At 40.1% G+C, this 24094-nt stretch overlaps 1 protein-coding gene across 6 annotated transcripts in view; it reads right to left on the bottom strand.

The window, feature by feature from the left end:
* ldb2a (LIM domain binding 2a) overlaps nt 1-24094 on the bottom strand; it is a 99840-nt gene that overhangs the window by 35357 nt on the left and 40389 nt on the right. For all 6 annotated transcript variants that reach the window (XM_054791077.1, XM_054791074.1, XM_054791072.1 and 3 more), the window contains exon 3: nt 2121-2293. In XM_054791077.1, coding sequence (XP_054647052.1) covers nt 2121-2293 — 173 coding nt within the window. The remainder of the gene's footprint in view (nt 1-2120; nt 2294-24094) is intronic.

Consider the following 24094-nt stretch of genomic DNA (forward strand, 5'->3'; position numbering starts at 1 on the left):
GGAAACAAGCTTTCTTTTCTGATGAAAGACGGGAGTCTAATCTTTCTTTTGGTAGGTTCCATGCCTATAGCACCATAGAACACAATATTCCGTGTGCCTTGAAAATGCAGTCAAAATCGTCTAAAATGGACGGTAGTGAAGGGGTTGAATTTTGAAAAATGGCTGGTACACAGAGTCTGACTGTCTTTTTTAAGCTTAATTCCTACCTTAACACATCAACAGCAGTGCTAATTCCAACACCAACACCATACATCTTTTCGCACCGCACTGCTGCGAGGTGCATTCACGGACACGCCAAACTCCAAACATCACCAAAAGCAGGTCGTAGGCGTCCACTGGATGTCAGTGACTAAGAAAAACTGCTAAAGTTCAATCAAGCAATCTTCCATTTTCCACAAGATGGCCCAATTGAATTGTGCATTATGTTCATTATTCTTACAGTACGGCACTTGCAATCTACAATACTGTTCTAAATACTCGTAAGAGGGACGTTGCAAAGAGACAGACAAATGATATTTTATATGATATTACAAATGATAATATGTGTGTAGTATGTTTTAGCATAATTCAAATGTTCAGTTCATTTAGCCGTTAATAAAACATGTATGATGTTGAATATGAATGTCATTTCTCTGCCGTTAATAAAGTACAATGAAAATGGGCATATTTCTGACATAGTTGCAAATGGTGATTAATCATGATTAATTCATTCATACACTGTGATTAATCAGCCCTAGTTATGAGTATCAACATTTCAGTTGTTTCTTGCTCCATTCTGGCTTTTTTTTTTCCATTTTTCCCATTTCTTTTTGTTTAATTTTATTTCTACAATGTGCCGGGGGCCAATGAAAGCCAGCCATGGGCCACATAAGGACCTTCGGACACCGCTGCTTTTTTTTTTTTCTAGGGTTGATCGCCGGATGTGACAAGCTTCTTAGCTTCCTTCCTCGTCAGAGAACATCGTCGGTGAAAAAGAGAAGGGTGTTTTATTGCAGCTGAATCTAATCCATGCGTTACCACCCTCGTTTTTATTGCAAATGTTGATCCAAAATCAGAGAAGGCGTATATACACAGGAAATAACTTCCTACAAGCTGACCAATCACAGCCTATAAGGTCGCCGCAGCGCAAGGTTACATTTTTTTTTTGGAGGTGCACGTCACGCTACCCTGGTGCCTCGACACAGGCGCATAATCCAAGTTGCACAGACCAAAACTGGCGAAATGCAACAAAATACCTAGAGAGCAGCCAAGTATTCAAGGGTCTAAATGCGTACCGTGGTGAGGGGCTTCACATCAAGCACAGGAGAACACGAGAGGCCGCAACATTAGGTACACCTGCATAATCCAGTGACTTGTAACATGCTATATAAAAAAAATCTGCCGTAGAAGGTAATAATGCTCATCTTTGAGAGTCTAAATGTTAGAAACAGCTCCCAGCAGGATGCGGTGCTGATGTGCACCACTGCAAAGTACAATCGCAACAATAAAAATGCTTACTAAACAAATCATCCATTATTACTCTCACTTGCGCAAGTGTACCTGTCATTGTGGCGTTAGCTGCACGGTGCCATTTGGCTCACGTTTATTTGAAAAAAATGTTTTTAACAATATTAAAAAACTGCTATTAAACCAATGAGTCATTACTATTTTGGATTTATCTTAGTCGATTGTGCAGGTGTAACCTTTTATTGTGGTAGATGAGTGTTATGAAAGCAGCAGCTGTGGCTTTTATTTTGCAAGGCCGTGCAATTTGTCAAATAAAGTTGTGTTTATGTGAATGGAAAAAAACAACCTTTTTAATTGAAGAGCAATGCAATTTTTCCCTCATCGAGCGCTATTGGCAAACATTGTTTCTCACATAAATCATATAATTAGACGGATCACTAAAACATTTATGCTAGTCATAAATAAATGTATAATTTCATGTCAGGGCGAGGAGCCAACAGGTGGAATCAGCAGCTAAGTCAAACGAGCAGAAAGAAAGGAAGGGGGGGAGAGGTAGGAGGGCGGGAAATGGATGTGATCTTTAACCAGTTAAACACCGGGCCACGCTCCATTATCACGGCGGGTCATCAATTATTCACGGCAGTGGTGGGGGGTGGTGATGGGGGTGGCGTTACCTTGGTAAACATGGGCTTGCCGTGCTGGGTGACCATGGTGCACTGATCGCAGTCCAGCGTGATGCACGAGTTGTGGAAGGACTCCTTGGAGTGTTTGAGGATGTAGTGCAGCTCGCTCACGCCGCCCTCGAACACCGTGCTGAAGTAACGGGGGATCAGCGTCCGGCCGATGGCTGCAGGGGGTAAGACAGAGCTTTTAGTTGATGGATAATCCAACGATGTAGCAAATACTGTACACAAGTAAACTGATTCGCAGTCGTTGAATTGTGTGTGTACAATCCCAGTCCAAAGTTTGCGCACGCTTACCCATGCTGTTCAATGAGAAGGTGTCTCAAAACTTTTGACTCAATCAACATTGTCCAGATAGAGAAACCCGAAAAGTTTTAATGTTTCTGAATCTTGTTTAAAAAAAAACAAAAACAACAACAACATACATGTACGATGTAACCTCGCTAGAGCATACAACTTCAGAGTTCCCTTCAGCATATTTGCTTTTTTTTTGGCTTTTTGCTGCACGCACACGCAGAAGGTGGCATAAAGTTAGCAGGCTGACATTCAAATGACAAAGGTTGTGGTCTGGGGATGCATGCTGAGACTCGGTACCGTAATAAAAAAGAAATAATACATCACATGTATAATATGACATATGACATAATATGTAAGAATACTCCAGTTTCCGCCCACATTCCAAACACATGCATGTTAGGTGAATTGGCGACTCCAAATTGTCCCTAATTGTCCATAGGTATGAATGTGAGTGTGAGTGGTTTGTCTATATGCCCTGCCATGGATATTCCATCCATCCATTTTCTATGCTGCTTATCCACACTACGGTTTCGGGGTTCTGCTGGAGCCTATCCCAGCTGACCTTGGGCACCCCTGGACTGGTCGCCAGCCAATGGCAGGGCACATACAGGATAGACAAACAACCATTCACATGCATGTTTTTGGAATGTGGGAGGAAACCGGAGTACCCGGAGAAACGCACGGGGAGAACATGCAAACGCCACACAGAGATGCCCAGGGGAGAATCGAACCCAGGTCTTCCCGATCTCCTGACTATGACTGTGTGGCCAACATGCTAACCACTAGACCACCGTGCGGCCCTATGTAAAAAAAAAAAAAATAATAAAAAAAAAATTATATATATATATATATATATATATATATATATATATAACAACAACAAAAAAAAGTCACAAATGAATGAATTAAATAATCTAAAATAAAATTAAATACATTTAAAAGTAACCAGACCAAAAACTAAGCAGAGATCTGTGCCTCATTTCGGTGCTAAATTAATTAATTAATAATAACATTTAATTAATTATTAATACAAATTATGTTTTAAAAGTAAGTAATTAATTTCTATTAATAATTAATTATTAATACAAATTATGTTTTTTATGCTTTTTAAAAATATTTAGAAATATTTCATTCTATGTGTAGTGAATCTATAGAACATAAGAATTTCACTTTCCGAATTGAACTACTGAAATAAATTTGAACTTTCAAAGCTTTATTGAGACGCACCTGCATCTCTTACCTGGCCATTTCCTGCCTTTAGCGTGAGAACAATGCCGGGGGGGAAATATTTACATCAACCATCTGATTTTGTGTAGAAATAAGCCAATTTTTCTTTTTCTTTTTTTTTTTTTAATCAACACTTGACTAGAATTATGCTTATTATATTTGTTACGCAAGACTTTCTGAGGTGAAAGTTGACGTGGGCTCGAGAGCGGGAAAGACAGGGAAACAATGGGGTGGGGTGTGTGTGGTCGCTGCACAATGACTGGCATGTTTTTCCAACTCGATAAAGTCAGGCATGGCTAAATAACGCATACACTACTTGGCAGCGCGAGCAGCCATTCTCTCTCTCGCTCGCTCGCTCACTCGGCCTACACCATACGCCTGCAAAACAAAGTACATCTCCGAGTGGAGCTGACTGCTAATGAGGAGGAGGAGGAAGAGGAGGGAGATGAAAGATGGAGAGAGGGAGAGGGAGAAGGAGGGAAGATGAAAAAAAAAATAATAAGGGTTGTCAGCGAGGAGAAGGGAAGCGAAGACGAGCGCAGACAGACAGAGTGAGGTGGGGGTGGGGGTGGGGTGGGGGGTGTTAGTGGGGGGTGGTTCGCCACATGGAGGAGTTTTGCTTGCCAAAAAGGCGTCCCAATCCAACACAGCGTGTGTCGCCGGGTTGACCAAGTGATAGATGGCGAGTAATGGTGGCCACGCTGGGATGGTTTGGAGCTCAGACGTCCTCCTCGTGTCATGTTTTTTTTTTTCTTGGGGGGGGGGGGGGTATTTACTCTCAAGATGACTGACTCAGAATGAGCAACTTGGCGTCCGGCATTCAGGCTTTGAACCTTGTTGGAAGCGCAAGACCACTGATTCTTTAACGACACGCTCCTCAAAGCAACTCTTTAAGTGAGACCGAGTGGGATGGACGACATCAGCGACCTTCGTACCTCAAAAAGGTACAAACGTGAACAAGTTGCGACTTCTGCGACTTTACATGGCAAAATTGCATATTGGTAAATAAGCAATTAAGTGTAAACCCACCCAAATGACCCACAGTGAGAGTTCAAACCACAACTGTAGCATATTCTTCAGATGTTGGACATGTTTTGCACTCCTGTCATTATCTTGCTTTATAAAAAAAAAGCCATATTTTGTCACAATTTCATACCAGTTAGAGGGTTCAGCATATTATTCAAATGACAGTACAGTAATCCCTCGTTTATCGCGGTTAACTGGCTCTAGATCTGACCGTGATAAGTGAATTTCCGTGAAGTATGATTCAATATTAATTTATGGAATATTTTTGTAGAGCATACAAAACCTTTTTAAGTCCTCCTAAATACGGTTTTGACCATTATTAGAGGCCTGTAGACATGAAATAACACCCCTATAGTCACCTTTACACTTGTATTACCCAACATAGTAGACATAATACCAGAAAATAAGCCCTACCGTAAATCACGGTGTGTAAGCCGCACCTTTTTTTCCCACCGGTAAGAAGCAAAAAATCGGGGTGCGGTTTATACACGATGACAGGTCTGTGACCAGACTCGGACTGAAAAATATCAGACAACGCTTCTACAACGGTTCAGCGGAAGATCACTCGTACAAGAAGCCCGGTCACACCGCCTGAACTTAGCTGTAGCGTTCCTGGAGCGGTGAAAAAAATTCATCACCGCTCGTAACCGTTCACCACCGTTTAACAGAAGTTGGCCCCCGTTAAGGCAACGCCGTATCTGCTTGGCCACCGCCGATGGTCCCTCCTACCGCTCCGAAAGTTTTGAGCTGCACAAAATATTGCGACCGGTGAGGAGCGGCCAATTTTCCACCACGGCAAAGTTCATCACCGCTCCAACAACTCCCAGTCAAAGTTTGGCGCCGCTAGACGCAAGTTCGTGGACGCTTGGGTCGGCTAGGCCAGAATTTGGCTATAAATACGGGGAGAAATTGACCAGAAGCCCATTTGGGAATAGCCGTCTGTAGGTCAGACAGTTGCTTTGACTTTAGCGCCCTCTGCTGTACAGTTGCTGAAAATGCTTGTGTATGCAATTATATATATATATATATATATATATAATTAATCTGTGCTTAGCCATGATATTAAAGATCTAGATGCCGAAGTTGGGCATGAGGGTTACGTTTGAGTGTTACTTTGGTGTGTATAATGTGTGTGTATGATTGGCAGGTTGTGTCGGAAATAAACTTTTCTTACATGAATTCCATTGCAGATGAATTGATGGACGGCAGATTTCTCCTTTCTTCTTCTTTTTGAAATTGCTTAGTACCTTTACGCATGTTGATTTGAGATGAAAGAGTTGGCAAGCATTGATGAACTAAACTTTTTTTTTTTTCCCCCGCCGTGAGCCTGAAAATGGGGGTGCGGTTAATACACGTGGGCAGTTTATACACCATGATTTACGGTATTACACATAAATAAGATAAGATAGATGTGCAGGTTAGAATTAAAAGCGTACTCCCTGGTGGCTATTGTCTCATCAATGTAATGTTACTGACACCTACAAAACAGTGCAGAATACTACTCTGCTGCCGCTGTTTTTGGTTAAGGAGAGACTCACGATGCACTTCAATCACTTTATTAACAAGCAGAGAACACACATGCGGCGAACGTTCACACAGGAGCTGCTGTCGGCCGGCCACTCTCTACACTGCTAACTTGCTGCCAGCACTCTGCAAGCAGTCAACTGGAACCAGCTGATGACACAAAAGTCACTTCCCAGGCCCCGCTTCTTAAAGGTGCAACAAGTCACAGATAATGTACTGTCTTACACTTCATATCGCATGTTTTGAATACATTATTGCCTTCTTATGACTGTATATGCTTCATTTAGCCGCACGGTGGCTTAGTGGTTAGCACGTCGGCCACAGTCAGGAGATCTGGAATATCTGGGTTCGAATGTCCGTTGGGCATTTCTGTGTGGAGTTTGCATGTTCTCCCCGTACGTGCGTGGGTTTACTCCGGGTACTCCGGTTTCCTCCCACGTTCCAAAAACATGCATGTTAGGTTAACTGGACTCTTGAAGTTGTCCATAGGTATGAATGTGAGTGTGAATGGTTGTCTGTCTATGCTACATATGTGTTCTGCGATTGGCTGGCGACCAGCCAAGTTTATATACAAATATTTCAAGTATCGCTTCGACACACACTGGCTGAAAGTGAATGGAGTGAGGTTCCACGAGCTGGGGAAATTAGCATGTCAGTACTTTTGTCGTGTTAGGATGTATGTTATCAGACTGCTTTCACGGGATGACGACAACAATAAATTGGCGCAACTGACTAACGTTTCATTTTGTTATTGTTTAGCTCTGAGCCTCAGGCATAGAATGTCGCAAATGCCACTTGGAGTGAAGATGGAAAAACATGCACACTAGCGTATCATACTGACAATACCTCTTTAACTGTTAAGAAAATCCCTTGTGATGACACGCCTAAGCAACTTTGATCCTTCAAGACTAACAATCACGCACAACATATATTGTCTGTGTGCATTGCTGCACTGCACATAATACACATCTCGCTTCCCATGTCGGCCGGCTGGCGCGCCTTCAGAGGTGCGCCGTGGCTGGCACGCGCTCAGCAGCAGACAACGAGCGGCATATGCCTCTCAAGTAATGTGTACCCAAACATGCAATTTACAAATAATTAACGCCGTGTTAATTAGTCACATTAATTCACGCCACTTTGTCGAGATTGTTTCCCCCCGTCGCTTCCCAGGACTCCTGCCAGCGACGCCAGCCAGCCAGAAAAAAAGACGTCAGGAGCCATTTTTGTGCTCCCAATAAAGAGGGGCCGCTGGCAGCCACACACGCTGCACAAAGTCTGTACACACACACACACACACAAACACACACACACACACACACACACTCACACGAAATAAAGTGAACACGCACATACACTCACATTTTAGCGTACACAGAGGCCCCGCACACAAAATATGAAATTTCCTGAGGCCATCTATACACACAAACTACATAGAGGTCACCAAGAACCCCCCCCCATATATATACACAGGTGTGAAAAAGTGTTTTCCCCCTTTCTGAGTTCTTCTTTTTTTGCTTGTTTGTCACACTTAACTGTTTCAGATCATCAAACAAATTATTTAAATATTAGTCAATGACAACACAAAATGCAGTTTTTAAAATGAAACTTTTTATTATTAAGGGAGTAAAAATCCTGTGTGACAAAGTGATTGCCCTCTAAACCTAATAAGTGGTTGGCCCCCCCTTAGCAGCAACAACTGCAATCAAGCGTTTGTGATAACTTACAATGAGTCTCTTACAGCGCTGGGGAGGAATTTTGTCCCACTCATCTTTGCAGAATTGTTGTCATTCAGCCACATTGGAGGGTTTTCCAGCATGAAGCGCCTTTTTAAGGTCATGCCACAGCATCTTAATAGGATTCAGGTCAGGACTTGGACTAGGCCACTCCAAAGTCTTCATCTTGTTTTTCTTCAGCCATTCAGAGGTGGACTTGCTGGTGTGTTTTGGATCATTGTCCTGCTGCAGAACCCAAGTTGGTTTCAGCTTGAGGTCACCAACAGATGGCCGGACATTCTCCTTCAGGATATTTTGGTAGACAGCAGAATTCATGGTTCCATTTATCACAGAAAGTCTTCCAGGTCCTGAAGCAGCAAAACAGCACCGGACCATCACACTACCACCGCCATATTTTACTGTTGGTATGATGCTCTTTTTCTGAAATGTGGCGTTACTTTTACACCAGATGTAATGGGACACACACCTTCCCAAAAGTTCAACAGACCAGAGTATTTTACCAAAGGTCTTGGGGATCATCAAGATGTTTTTAATGTTCCTTCATGTTCTTTTTGTTCAGCAGTATTTTTGGTCTTGGAACTCTGCCATTTGGGCTGTTTTTGCCCAGTGTTTTTCTTATGAAGAAGTCATGAACTACGACCTTAACTGAGTCAAGTGAGGCCTGCAGTTCTTTGGATGTTGTGGGGTCTTTTGTGACCTCTTGTATGAGTCGTCACTGTGCTCTTGGGGTCATTTTGGTTGGCCGGCCACTCCTGGGAAGGTTCACCGATGTTCCACGTTCTCACCAATTGTGGATAATGAGTCCCAAAGCTTTAGAAATGGTTTAATAACCTTTTCCAGACTGATAGATCTCAATTAATCTCAGTTATGTTATGTTATAAAAGGGGGGGCAATCACTTTTTCGCACAGGGCCATGTAGGTTTGGATTGTTTTTCTCCCTTCATAATAAAAAGTGTCATTTAAAAACTGCATTTTGTATTCAGGTGTGTTGTCATTGACTAATATTTATATTTGTTTGATGATTTCAAACAAGTAAGTGTGACAAACGTGCAAAAAAATAAGAAATCACGAAAGGGGCAAACACATTTTCACACCCCTGTATATATATATATATATTGTACATTAATATGCAGTGGCTTGTAAATGTATGCACACACACACACATACACACACACAATTACAATGAGGTCCATGCATGGACATAAGCATACAAAATAAGCACAATAAGAACATACAAAGCAGAGATGGTAAAAAAAAGCACATTAACAGCTGTGCAAAGGCCGTGGTTAACACTGCACTACAATATTTTGAACTGCCCACACAAACACATACAGTATATAGAAAATATATACATTTAAAGCAATGATGCACCGAGGGAGTAGAGAAGCTACTTGGTAAACGCCAACGTGTATGAACATGTACTTGCCAACATGTAGAGATATCACCATATACATGTAGTCCATAAAATACTGGAACTAAATGCAATTTCATCAATTTGTTCCACATATATTCTAACGGCAAAACACATTGGTTTGACTTTAGTTTGCTGCGAGTGACTTTTCTTTAGTTGAGACTTACACAAGACAACAGCGCCCCTGCTGGTGGCTGCCAAGTAGTACACCCCAATCACTCGCAGGCACAGCTGATCAACAATTGACCAAATTCCAAATTAGCGTTAATTAGCGTTAATTATTAGCTACTGGCTAATGGCTAATGACAAGCAGGGAATTGACTCAACCATCTTGAAGTACTGGGCATGTTTTACTTGATTTTTGCTTCATTTAATCTATTAAAACATTTTTTAATTGACCCACGGCACATTCCAAAAATACAATTAACAAGAAAACAACAGCAAAAACTGAAAAAAATGAAATATTAGGACAATACAGCCCAATATTACAGGAAAAAGTGTCATCTTTAAGAATAACTAAGAATAACATCATAGTATTATTAGTAAAAACGTGGTTTTGAGAAGCATGAAGTGGTACTATGAGAGACAAAACAAAACAAAGAATGAAGTTGAACATTTTGGAAAAATTAGGTTGGGGAAAAGTTATGATATTAGGAGAACAACGTGATAATATTATGGGAACAAAGTTGTCATCTTACGGGAAAAAAGTCGTGACTTCATGACAATAACATCGCAAGATTCTGAAGAAAAAAACTAAATTTTTAGAAGCATAAAGTTGAAATATTAAAAAAAAAAAGATGTTATTTTCTGAAGTCGTAATATTATAAGACAAAACAAAAAGAATGAAATTTTGGAAAATTAAGTTGAGAAAAAGTCGTAATATTACAAAAATAAAGTAAATATATTATAATGGGAATAAAGTCATAATACATGAAAAATAATTTTTGTATTTTTTGTATTTTTGTAAGAAAATTTGTATATCGTATCTTGAAATATATATACAGTATTCCCTCGTTTAATGTGGGGGAGAGGTTCCCAAAAATATCCCGCAATAAGTGAAAGCCGCAAAGTAGCCAACTTTATTTGTTTACAATTATCATATACGTTTTAAGGCTGTAAACCCCCTCACCATACACTTGATAACGTTAGGCGTTAACATTTTCTCACATTTCTCTCTTGTTTAAACCCTCTCAAAGTTCAAATTTCGTTTGAATTCTATTGATCAACCTACTGGGTTAGACAATAAATTATGAAGTGACTCACGCATATTTCACTCCTCTGACTGTGCCTTTTCGTCCTGGCGCCGTTCGGCTGTAGCGTTTTTGTATCCTTGTTAAAACATATTGCTCCGGTCGTCGTAATTTACTCCTCCCCGTCGTCCTCCATGAACCGAAGTTTCATTTACAGTATTCCGTAATGGCGCACTACAGCCGTGTAACTTCCGCCTTCCTTCGGCATGTCCAGAAGTCCAACTTTTTGAGTGATGGCTGGCTTCCTCCTCTGCCTTTTGGGTGTGACCGCAGGTGCCTTTGACGGTGCAGAATGTTTCATCGACATTGTGGGTGTTTTATCGGGAATAAAACTTGCAAACACACAGCACTTCAGAGTCACACTGCTAGCGACCGTTATTCAGTAGTCGCACTCAATAAAAAAATGCACGGACGGTGAGTCAGCAACAAGAAGGGTGCTTTGTTTGGGCACTCCATTTCGGTGAACAAAACAATACAGGGCAAATGGACCAGTTTTTTATGTGGTATACTGTTAATAGCATACATTTTCACCAAAACCTGAATCATATGAAAACCGGTGTGTACAAAAACCGAGGTTTGACTGTATTTTAACTCTCATGCCAGCATTTGCATAGTAAAATACTCAATTTTAGCAGTGACATCTGACATCTTTGGGGGTCGTGATAAGCTATCAGACGTTGTCGTGACTTGCTGACGGCTCAACAGTTTTTGAGTGGTAATTTTAGACAATCCAGTTCGTGGACAGCAGCCTCAGTGCTGAGCACCAAACTAAGCACACAATGGACACGCAAGCAAACAGATTAGAGCACCTGAATGTACACAAGAGTGGATCAACCGCCTCACTGAAGTCTATTGATTTCCTTACAGTGTGTGTCAGGGGTACAAACCCACGCTCTGTTCGGCCGACGGTTTGCAATCAATATGCTAAGCTAAAAATACAATCGCAATCGATGATTAGCCTTCGGTTGCAAGCCGGTGTTGATGATTGGTGAGAGGAGCACGGATGGAAACCGAACAAACGTATTGATCCGCACAGCTTGATCGATGATCGGGGGACCGGGGTGACACGACTTGGCAAACAAATGGAGATCTGTACGCGGGTCTCTGTCGCCATCGTGAGCCGCCATGACCGGCCTGACCGGGAGGGGTGTCACATCATTGGCAAAGTGATTACGTCCACTCCAGATCAATGTTTGTGGGGAAAAAGGACTGTCTACATGTGACAAGTGACTACAGGTGCAAAAATCTGAATTAAGCTCTTTTTCGTCTTTTGGACACTGACATTATTTTTTCAAAGACAATCATTCTGTAAAAGCAGATTGTGAGGTTTGATTTGATATTTGACAAATACCTTTTATAAGTGGGAATTCTGTCAGATGTAATCATAAATTTGCATTATAAAACAAGGGAAACGCTCATTTTAATTTGAATGTGAGGAAAAATTAGGGGAAAATAAGGAATATTTTTAATTTTAATTTTAGGGTAAATGAGGGGAAAATAAAGAAAATGTCTACTTTGGTAATTATAATTTTAATTTGTTAAAAATCAATCGATATAGTTAATTAATATTTTTTAACAAATAAGGTAAATGCCTACTATGCTATTTGAAATTGTAATTTAAGGGAAAATGCGGAGAAAATAAAGACAATTTCTTCTTTTTTAACTGTAATTTTTTTTTTTTTTTTACAATGAATCTATGTAGTTAATACATTTTTTAAAAATAAGGTAAATGCCTACTATGCTGTTTTAATTGTAATTTAAGGAAAAATTTGGGGAAAATAAAGAATATTTTTATGTTAATTTGAGTGAAAATTAGGGGAAAATAAAGAACATTTATTCTTATAATTTTAATTTAAAAAATTAATCTATTTAGTTAATGAATTAATAAAAATAATAAAGTACAGTAAATGACTACTATGCTATTTTAATTGTAATTTTTGGGAAAATGAGGGAAAAGTAAAAAAAAATGTCTTCTTTTATAATTGCAATTTTATTTTTTTTTAAAGTAATCTATTTAGTTAATTAATTTAAAAAAATAGGGAAATTACTACTATGTTATTTTAATTGTAATTTAAGGGAAAATGAGAGGGAAATAAAGAATAAAAAAAACAATTAAAGAGAAAATGAGGGGGGAAAAAAGAAAATGTCTTCTTTTTTCAATTTTTATTTTAATATGAGGGGAAAATTCATTTTACTGGCACGCTTCTTTTATTTTGAAGGCCTGACTTTACCGGCTACAGGATGTATTTTGCATTCTGTCTATCATGATGCCAAAGTGTTGCAGAGCGGTCCGGAAGCCATGCTGCTCCAGTAAAAAGTCAAAATATGGAACAACATGATGAAAGAAAGGCAAAATACTAGAGATGTCCAATAATATCGTCCAGTATTGGCACAAAGAAAAGAGATATCGGATCATATCGGTATCGTTTTTTCTGCCGATATCGATCAGTTTTGCTTTTGGATTGAAAACTTAGAAAAACCAAAACTAAAGTCCAACCTGGCATATGGAACGTGACATAAGGGGCTGGTTGTGCGAGAGGAGAGTAAGGCGCCTTCCTACAGTAATTCCAATCTAATATCACACCTCAGACAGACTCGCACCCAGCATTTTGGCACTTTTTCTATAACTTGTACTGCTTATTGCAGTTTTTGTCTTCCTGTGCACAGCGTTTACTTGAGAAATGCATCATGTGTTCCTTACACGGTGTCAATATCGAGCATCTCTACAAAATACGGGAGTTTCCCGGTGAAAACGGAAAGGTTGACAGGTACGGATGTCATACAGCACAAGAACTCCAAAAGCAAAGAGGATACAGGTTGAATACAGGACGTAAGAAAGTGCGTTAGCGCGTCAATAACGTGCAATGCAATGTACAAGAAATCTGGAAGAACACTTACAACTGGCGAGGACCTCCTACATGCACACACGCGCACACACACACACACACACACACACGCACGCACACACACGCAGCAGAATGTGGGAATCACTGCCCAGAACATGAAATATTCATCAGTCATAAAAGTTTAATTCAATCTCTCCTACTCTTGCAAAAAAAAAAAAAAACACCCGCACCTCCACCCCGCCCCTCCTTCCCCCCTCCACCTCTCTGCATACTTCCTGTCATCAAACCACACGTCTTCTATTTTAGTGAGGTAAACAACTCCTACCGCCCGGACTGCTAAACTACCGCAGATTTAATTCAACCAATTAGAATGTCTAATTGTTCTTTTGCAAAAAGCTTTGCATACTGTTGAAAGCATTTTGTCTTATAAGGAATAAAATGATGTCTGCAAAAGGGGACTCATTAAATTGCATGTTTTTTGTTGTTTTTTTTTGCAAATTATATTAGTATAAAGAATCAACATATTTTATTATCTTATATAGTGAGTAGTGTATAAGTACCCTTAATAATCACAACACCATAACAGCATTAGAATTGGCGTGTGGATTCCATGAAGGACAAAAGTATCCATTTTTACTTGCAGTACCTTTTTTTATTGGCCTGCGGCATACATACAGTAAATACAGAAAAAGAAAAGGTTACGAGAAAAAAAGTGAAAATGCTGAACATTACAAGATGTCATACGAATACTATTTGCTTATAAAACAAAGCTGGGATGTTTTTTATTTTTACCTTCCGGGACTGAATGCTGAATATCCCTGAGTTTCGGATAAAAGTGACTCATTTAGTCATTCATTTTCTACAGTATGCCGCTTGTCCTCACTAGGGTCACCGGCCTATGCTGGAGCCGATTCAGGCTGACTTTGTGCGAGAGGCCGGGTACACGGTGTAGAAGTTACATATAAAAGCTTCATTTTCGCATCTTAAAGCAACTATGGTGTGTTCAAGGACCGCTGAATTCCAACCTGTTTCACGTTGGACGTTGGCTATTCGGCTCTGCAGCTACAGCAGTAGTTCCCCGCATTGTGCCCGGACTGCTGTGTCATGGTGCGGGGAGTTCGCATGGGAAGTGCCGCTCCAACCGCTGGTTAGTTCATACTAGGGACCATCAATAAATTACTATGGTGTTGAAGAGAGTTTGTAAAAAAATGTCATATATTCTAAATCACACCACAATTTGATCTAGAACCATGTCAAATGATTAGTCCTACTGTAAAAGTATTTTGCATGCCCATTTTTTCTAATTTTATCTTTCATTGGATGGACTTTTCTTGGATTAGGGACCTGACCTGTTTGGAACAAAAGCTTATTATTAAAAAAAAAGAAAAAAAAGAAAGGATCGGTACCGGATTGGATTGGATCGGCAAGACTATTAAAAAAATTGGATCATAAGCCAAAAAATGTGGATTGGAACAGCCCTATTAAATACCATACCAATACAGTACACTTCGCTTGTCAAATTTTGCAGCTTCACTCTATCGCGGGTTTTCAAAAATATATTAATTAATAACTCATTGCTGTTTCTTGGTTGACTACAGCCTAATATTAGTTAAAAATATGCATATTTTAGCAAATGTTACGTTTATTTTTCCTAAATTAAGAATTTTCAAGCATAAAAATGTAAAAGAAGTAAAATACAAATATAAGGGCATTAAGAAGACGCATTCAAAGATGTTGTGATGATATGTAGTATTCTTCACTGGTCAATAGCTGTCAGTAATATTGCATTTATGAGGCAATAGCCACCCCAAGAAGTACTGCTGATGATAACGTGTCTCTCAATGCTAATGTGTGAGTCTATATTATGATTTATTTATGTCTTATGTCTTGTACTATACTACTACTTATACTACTATTGGGTAATAGGAGGAAAAAGATGACTGTAGGGGTGTTATTTCATGTCTGGAGGGCACTAATAATGTTAAAAAATGTATTTAGAAGGTCGTAAACAGGTGTTCTATGCTCAAACTATGAAAAAACTACATTTATAAATAAGGAATCCTACTTTGTGGGAATTCACTTATCACGGTCGGGTCTGGAGCCAATAAATAATCCTGATAAATGAAGGATTACTGTACAGTGATGGCTCAGTTTTTGTTATTAATTGTTCGAAAAGGTCAGATGACAACTGAAACACACAAAAACCGAGGCAATTTCTCCCATAGGAAATTATTTCAATGCACACCCATAATTATTAACAAAAATATGTTTTATAGAGAATAATTGTAGTTTTACATGCAGAAAACTATATCAAATAATTATATATACGGATTGGATGGACTGTATTGTTGATGCGGACTTCCCATACTGGTGAGATGGAAGTCAATAGTGTTTTTCACCTTCCTCGTGAAATTCATGGCAACTTTCTTTGGCCCCATGGTAGGTTATTTAGCAGGCACACTCGATAAAAAAATGCACAGGCAAAGACAAAATTTTCAACAAAAACCGAATCAGACAAAAACCGAGGTTTGACTGTAGTGTATTTTGTATAACACTGACACAGATTCCAGGTTCACCAATGCGTTTGCGTACTGGTGACTGAAGAAGTGCCGGACGGGAGTGAAAGCGTCGGTCGGGACTGGAAGAAAAGCAGCAAGAAAGATGGGAGAGAGCGAGAGCGAGAGTGCTCCGTCTCCACTCACCCTCATCCGACCTCTTCCAGAGAAGGAAGGAGGAGGATAAATGAAGATGGGGGTTGGAGGATGGAGGTGGTGGGGGTGCATAGGAGTCGGGGATGGAGGGGAGTTTGTCCCCTTGAGGCCAGCCCTCATCCCCTCTTCACCTCCATCCATAATTCAACAGGGGCCCCCGCTCTGCTGCTGTACCGCCACTCCTCCACCCCTACCCCAGCAGCACCCACCCCCAGGGTGAAGCTCCGTCGGGAGGAAGAGACATAGACAACACCCCCGCCATGTCCCTCTCCCCCTCAAAGCAGCACCACCCAAATACTGTAACAGTGACTATCACTTTCACCGCACACAACAACACAACTTCACGTGAAGGACTGCTGTGACAAGGTGTCCCCCCACGCTGCGCCGTTCGATACAGCGGCCGCCCCAACACACACACACACATACACACACACACACACACACACACGGCTCAGACTCCTAGTGAGGCAGAATCAATGGTAATGAGCATCACTTGGCACTGTTTGGACTCTGATAATCTCAGCAAGGAAACGATACCTCTGCCGCCTACTTGGACCTGGGGGGAAGGGGGCGGGGGGGCTCTGTTCGTGGACCCCTCGAGTGTGTGTGTGTGGCAAAAGTAGCAATATATGTACGAGGGAGTAGCAGCTCATTTGGCTGAGGAAAGATCAGTCCACATTTTGCTCTCGTGCTCGTCTGCAGGCCGGCCTGACATCGTCAGCATTGTGAGTCATGGTGGTAACCGTGACGACGCAAGTCAACATAACCTTCAAGGAAGTGGTGGCGTAAGACGCGCAAACACGCACGCAAACACACACTTCTTACCTGCGGAATCATAGCAACCCAGCCGGTGTGCCTATTTCATGACGTGCAATCTGACATTTGAATGAATGAATTTGTCACCGACCAACACATGTATTTTTAAAACATTTTTTTTCTTGATAGTTTTTAGTCCTTTTGCTTGCAAAATTTGCTCAAGATTTCCTGAGATGTTAACAAACATAGCGTGCAGCTGAAAGCATTGGTGCAAATGACTCAACAGTCTTCCCATACTTTACATTTTTACTTGATTTTACTTTTATTTAACCTTACTTATTGTTTACATTCAAGTGTGATGTGTTCAGGGGCAACTCTACTCCAATATATACACTACATCATGATTCACCATCGTTGTTATGCTGCCTTTTCCAGATATTACCGTACTTTCATCATGCTTCTGATTGGCCAAAACGGTGGTACATATACAGTAAATGACATAGTTATTATATCTAATTTTCCAAATTTCAGCTTTTCGCCACAGCGAGTCCATTGCTTAAATGGTTTTGTCTTAGGTTTTAGACCAGATGTCCTTCCTGGCCGGGAATCGAACCCTTGAAATAATCACAATGATTTGATTTTATATAACCATGATGATATATTGTGATATATTGATAAATGACATGATATATTTCAAATATATAATATTATATAATATATAGTAGTACATAATATTATATAATTCTATAAAACATACCAAAATTGTAGTAAATAGATATAAATTGTAATCCTAATTATTTGATATTTATTATTTCATTTATTACAATATACTTCAAATATATAATATTTTTTAAAATATATAATAATAGTGCAGGTATATTATATAATTGTATAAAACTAATTGTATAAATAATTCTTATAATAACTATATAAATAATTATATACAAAACGTTAGTAAATGTATAAATGTATAAAACAGTAATTGTATAAATAATAATTACAATAACTATATCAATAATTCTATAAAAATTGTAGTAAATGGATATAAATTGTACATGAAAAAAAAACCCTTTGAAAATGGAGGGCGTCAAGGTTACAGATGCCAGGTTAGTGCCACCTGTTGCTTTGGCATGTCCCCCAACTGCAGTTTATGAGGAAAAAGCTACCCTCCCAAAAAGCATAAAATATTAGCAGTTTGGACTTTTATTTGCATGTGTGTGTCTCCTGTGTGTGTGTTTGTGCATGGGCTGCACATAAACATTTAATGCCTTAAGTAAAGCAGTGCCCAGACCAGAGAGGCTGATGGGTCTCCAGCACACTGTATTATATATAAATATGGATTTTTCCATGTGTCAATAACTCTGCGTGTGTGCGTGCAAATGCATGTGTGTTGCGCACCGTCCCGAGCCTCTCGCGCCATTGTGTGCTTGTGTGTGTGTGTGTGTGTGTGTGTGCAAATCCTTTCTAGGTGAATCTGTTCCTCCCTGGCCCGGTTTGCAGATGACGCTGGTATTCATTATTAATCCGGCTTCCTCCTCCTCTCGCCGCTCGCCTCGCTGACCTTCCGCCGGAGTCTTCCACTGTTAAAAGCTCGTGCTACACTCTTGCTCGTCACTTTTTCATGAGCGCCTTGTTTGCCGTGGCGGCTTACAGCGAGCGGCGCTAAATTACATCGCAGCAAAACAAATGGCAGATTTGCTCGGTAACAGACCTCGTGGGACATCTTCCCCCGGACGCCTTCACATGCAAATGTTGTGTTTACAAACCAAAGAGTAACATGTGTAGTGTTTTGCCATCGCACATTAAGTATTATCTTATTTTCCCCAAAGAGCACTGTTGATTTGGGTTTGGCTAAATGTGGATAAAAGATGTCTTGTATGATGTAGTGTTTGCGTGCAAGTGTGCATCCTTCATGCAGTATGTTGACTTTATGAATGGACACTGTTGTAGCATTGGTCTCCCACGTCAGTGACTATTCCTCTGAATTGGTCCCTGTTGGCCCTCGCCTATAAACACATTACAACGGGACTTACTGCCAGTGTAGTGAACGCACCTGGTCTGCCAGAGAATAAGAAGATGTAGTTGGGGGGGATCGGTGTTGCCGACTTTGATTCTCTTTTAAAAAAAAAAAATCAACTATCATGTAGGAACGTATTAGCCACTTTGGAGATTCTAAGACAGGGGTGCCCAAACCTTTTCCACCAAGGGTCGCATACTGCATTATCTGTAAACCAGCCCACGTAGATATGCTAAGAAGTTGAATATATTTAAGGAGAAAAGAGCCTCCATCTGAAGCTTTATGATATAGGTGACAAAGCATATCATTAACTCATTCAATACCAAAGACGGAGTTATACGTTTTTATCAACCTAAACGCCCGGTCCTTAGAACGCATTGATACGTCTTTTACGTTTTTCTAAACGAGAGGCAAAAAGAGGCCATGACTTCACTTCAGAGCAATTTTAAGCCATAAAATCGACCACAAGGTGGCAGAAGTGCATTCGATAAGAGCTCGCCAGGGATCACATGGACGGAAAAACCACGCGTGACAGGAAGGAGGACGCGAGAGAGCCTGGAGGAGCGTAGCGTGCACACGGTTATGCTTTGCAGGGAAATTTTAACTCATGCACACACACACACGCACAGTCGCACACGCGTGCGCACACATGCACACACACACTTCAGTTGCAAATGTGAAAATTGTAAATAGTTCATGGTGTTCATGGTGTTGTAAATAAATTGTTATTTTGATGTGAAACAACCCCTTTTTTGTGTTGTTTATGTTGGTATAGTTGTTTACACATTTGAGCTGTCACAAAAGCAAAAATATTTGTGTTAAAGTGAAAGTTATGCTTCAAACAAAAAGCTGTTTTTCTCCCTTTTCTAGTCAGGAACTGATATTTTCCTGAAACTTACCTATGTTCTACTGCTGATTATTAAAGAACAGGAAAAAGGAGAAACTAACTTTCTTTTCTGAAGAAAGATGAGAGTCTAATCTTTGTTTTGGTAGGTTCCATGTTTATATAGCCGTAGAACACAATATTCTGTGTGCCTTGAATGATCAGTCAAAATTGTCTAAAATGGCCGCTACTGAAGGGGTTGTCTTTTGAAAAACGGCTGGGATTGAATGCGTTCATATGCGTTCATTTTTCTCCTTACATTACATTGACAAATATTTCAGCTTTAGTCTGGGGCCTTTTTTCCTCATAATATTAAGACTTTTTCCCAAAATAGTTTGACTTTATTTTCGGAATATTATAACTTTTTTCTCAAATCTTTGTTTCGTTTTTTTTTCTCATATTACAACTTTTGAAAAAAAAATTCCTTTGACATTTCAACTTTACGCTTCAAAATTTTTTTCTCCTCACATTACAACTTTAAAATTAAAATTGAATTAGAAATTAAGATTTTTTTCCTCGTACAATTACTACTTTTATCTATTATTATAATTTCAATGTCCTGATATTGTGACGTTATTCTCTTAATATTACAAAATTTCTGTTCTTTTCTTCCATTTTTTTTGTTTATTATTATTATTATTGTTTTGCCGGGGGGGGGGGGGACTTTAAGTCTGCGTTGCTTTCAACTGGGTCTTTGTACAGTGTCCTTCGGTTCATTGAAAGGCGCTTACAAATAAAATGCATTATTATTATTAATATTATTAATTTTCATATTATTATTTCTCCCCCCCCGTTATTCTTTGTTTTGTTTTTCTCATATTACAACTATTGAAATTTTTTTTCTTTTTTTCTTTAGCATTTCAACCATATGTTTCATTTTTTTTTCCTTAATATTAGGACTTAAAAATTAAAATGTATTGAAAAATTAGGACTTTCTTTCTCGTGAGATCACCAGTTTTATCTCTTATTATTATCATTTCAATATCCAGCTTTCTTGTTTAATTGCATTTTTAGAAATAAAAAAAAACAGCTGCAGGCCACAAACGGCCCCTTGGCTGCACTTTGGACACATGAAAGCAGGTGTCGCTCCTCTCAACGCGCCTTCCCGTCTAAAAGCAATCACAGGCGGCGCCGTCTTGCTTGTGACATAAAAAAACCCCGCTTTGCTGACTTTTTGTCTCTCCCACACGTGCGTCACTGCTAAATATGCAAATGACAACATTGTGTCATCAAGCCCCGCCTCCACAAACACACCCACCACCACAAATAGATTGCAGTCCTGTGAAAAACACATTGATCTTTTTTCTTTGACTCTTAAAATGGGTATGCTAGCACATGTTGAACACAGGAAGTGATCAGTCTGTGCTGCGACACGAAGAAAAGGGTAGGAAGAAATGCTTCTTCCTACTCCTTTTCCGACATGTTGAATTGTGTAAAGACGCGATGTACTTCAATGGAACCTTGCTGCGCATGTTTGAAAGAAACTAAACCACGCTGACAATCCAGTTGAATACGTTTCAATGGCCTTCATTTGCTGTCCTGTACGTGTGTTTCATCGGACGGAGGCTCTTGTTGGACCCCGTTCATGATATACTGTAAGAACGTATAGAACTTGCGATGCCAACAAAGTTAGTTCACACCACTTTTGACGCTTCGCTTGCCACTTTCTTCGCTCCAGATGGCCGACAAAGTCTTGGAACGACGACGACGACGAAGAGGCGGTAGGAGGAGGACGGCTCGCCGCATGCAATTTATCCGTTTTCACGCACTAATTCCCTGGAGAGATTTCTGTCACTGACAAGCCTCGCCGTCGACCTAACTCGTTTAATTGGCTGGAAAAGACGCCACCGAGAGGCCGAGCGGAGCCCGGCACGAGGCAGCGCGGCGGCTGGCGACCGCGCCCGGAGACGGTCGCACACTAGTCAGGTTAAATTAAGTGTGTGTGTGTGTGTGTGTGAGACGGCTCACTATGAATTGGAGGGAGGCATCAACCAGACAGCTCACAGCTACAGATTTCCCAAGCAACATGTCAACATTAAAAAGTGGGGGTCAAATGTTCAAAATATGGAAAACTTGACCTCCGCTAAGGCCTAAAACCTGAATAGGCCTCCATTTTCCATTAAAATCAATTTTTACATAAAGAAAGTGTTGAAAATGCAATATTTTGCCATTTAAGCAAATATTGAAACATATACAGTAATCCCTCACCACTTTGCGCTTTGAGTTTCGCAGCTTCACTGCAGCTTCACAAGTAATAAATCATGCTGTTTCATGCTTGAATACAGCCTATTATTCGTCAAAACTATGCACATTGAAGCAAATGTGATGTATTTTTTTGCCTATGTTAAGCATTTGTAAGTGTAAAAATGGCTAAATAAACTAAACAAGGCATTTGTGATGATATGTAGTATTCTACACTGGTCACTAGGTGTCAGTAATGTTACATTGATGAGACAGTAGTCACCAAAGGAAGTACTGTACAGAAACAGAAAGTAAAAAAAGGAACAAGAACATGGCACTCTCCTAACTAATGCAAACATGGTTGAGTCTATATTATGTCTTATTTATGTCTTATTTTCTCTGATAATATCTACTATATTGGGTAATAGGAGTGTAAAGGTGACTATAGTTGTGCTATTTCATGTCTAGAAGGCTCTAATAATGTTAAAAAACGTACTTAGAAGACGGTTAACAGGTTTTCTATGATTTAACTACGAAAATATTCCATTTATAAATACCGACTCTTACTTGGCGGAAATTCACTTATCACAGTTGGGTCTGGAACCAATTAACCGTGCTAAACGAGGGATTAATGTATTCCCACAGATGCAGGAATGGGTCATCATCATTAGCAATCCCTTGGTCTAGGTCCCGCCTCTTTACAAAGTTTTGATTACATTAATAGCCATTACAACACCAGAAGCTGTAAACGTGTGCGTAAAAGGTGCAAAACAGTCTATGAAAAGCATTCTAAACATGACAAACTAATCCTCCTTCATTAAAATCCATGCTTCTTTCACTGACAACATTAGATAACATTGTGAAAATGCAATATTGCATTATCAATCAAATAAAAGATCTAGCCAAATTTTAATAATGCACCAAAGAGTCATGACTTGACCACAAATTGGTGAACTTGCTAGCATATCCTTGGCAGAGGTAACAACATGACATCTCAGTCTGAGACAGCTACAAGCACAAACTAACTCTAACTATGGAGATATTGTGTTTATTAATATTGAATCCTACTTTGCGGAAATTCACTTATCACAGTCGGGTCTGGAACCAATTAACCGCAACAAGCTGTACATTAATTTGCTCGTGGTGGCCCGCCACAAATACATTTGGCGCTACCTGTCGGCCCTCGCTCGTGAACACATAATCTGTGAATGGAGCTTGTCGTTCTAAATCTGTACAGTAGATGGAATTGTAACTGATTGCTAGCACACCTCATACGCACCTGGTCTGCTGGAGAATAAGAAGATGTAGCAGGAGGCATCACTATATTTAATGAGTATTCAGACCCTGTAGATTCTGTGTTTTCTAAAAAGCGGCTAGCAAGGCAGCACTGATTTAGGAGAGGACGTCCATGACAGAGGAGAGCAGGCATGAGGAACAGAAAGACGGGAAGGTGAGGAAGGATGGAGGAAGAGAGGACGGTGGGAGCGTAACGCGACCATTTGGGTCATCTATTGTTTCTGAGGCCTGCTTTTGTATTTGGCGTTGAGAAACAGGAAGGCCGAGGACCTGCCCGTCCTCACGGACAGCTGGTGCCCTCCGATAGCTGCTGCCCACCTTCCTGTTTAGCCACGTTCCCACCCTCCGCACGGTTCACATGTCTGCATGCAAACTTAATGATTGGACCGCCACAAATAGACTTGGCGCGACCTGTTTGCCCTCGCTCATAAACACTTTATTTGAAACGCTCACAGGTTGCTCCGTCTTGCTTGCGCAATTTTAGAAAGGAGCGACAGAAGAAAGTTCATGTGTATTTCTACGCATGTTTGTTTTGTTTTTTGTGTTTTTTGTTCACTTATTGTCAATTCTGCAAATAAGACGATGGCTTCATCTACCCCGACTCCAACCCAACACCACAAATACATTGCAGTCCTGTGGGAAAATCTACTTGCTCGGTTTTGCATTCATTAGTATTGCTTTCTCTAAAATATATGCTACATAAAGCCATTTCTTATTTTATTATTATTATGTCGCTAAAAAGGTATCACCACACCAAACCATGACAATAAACATATAGCAATTTCACATTTTTAGGTATGGAGCTGA

The sequence above is a fragment of the Dunckerocampus dactyliophorus genome, chromosome 11 (assembly GCF_027744805.1).
Source record: "Dunckerocampus dactyliophorus isolate RoL2022-P2 chromosome 11, RoL_Ddac_1.1, whole genome shotgun sequence".
Classification (NCBI taxonomy): domain Eukaryota; kingdom Metazoa; phylum Chordata; class Actinopteri; order Syngnathiformes; family Syngnathidae; genus Dunckerocampus; species Dunckerocampus dactyliophorus.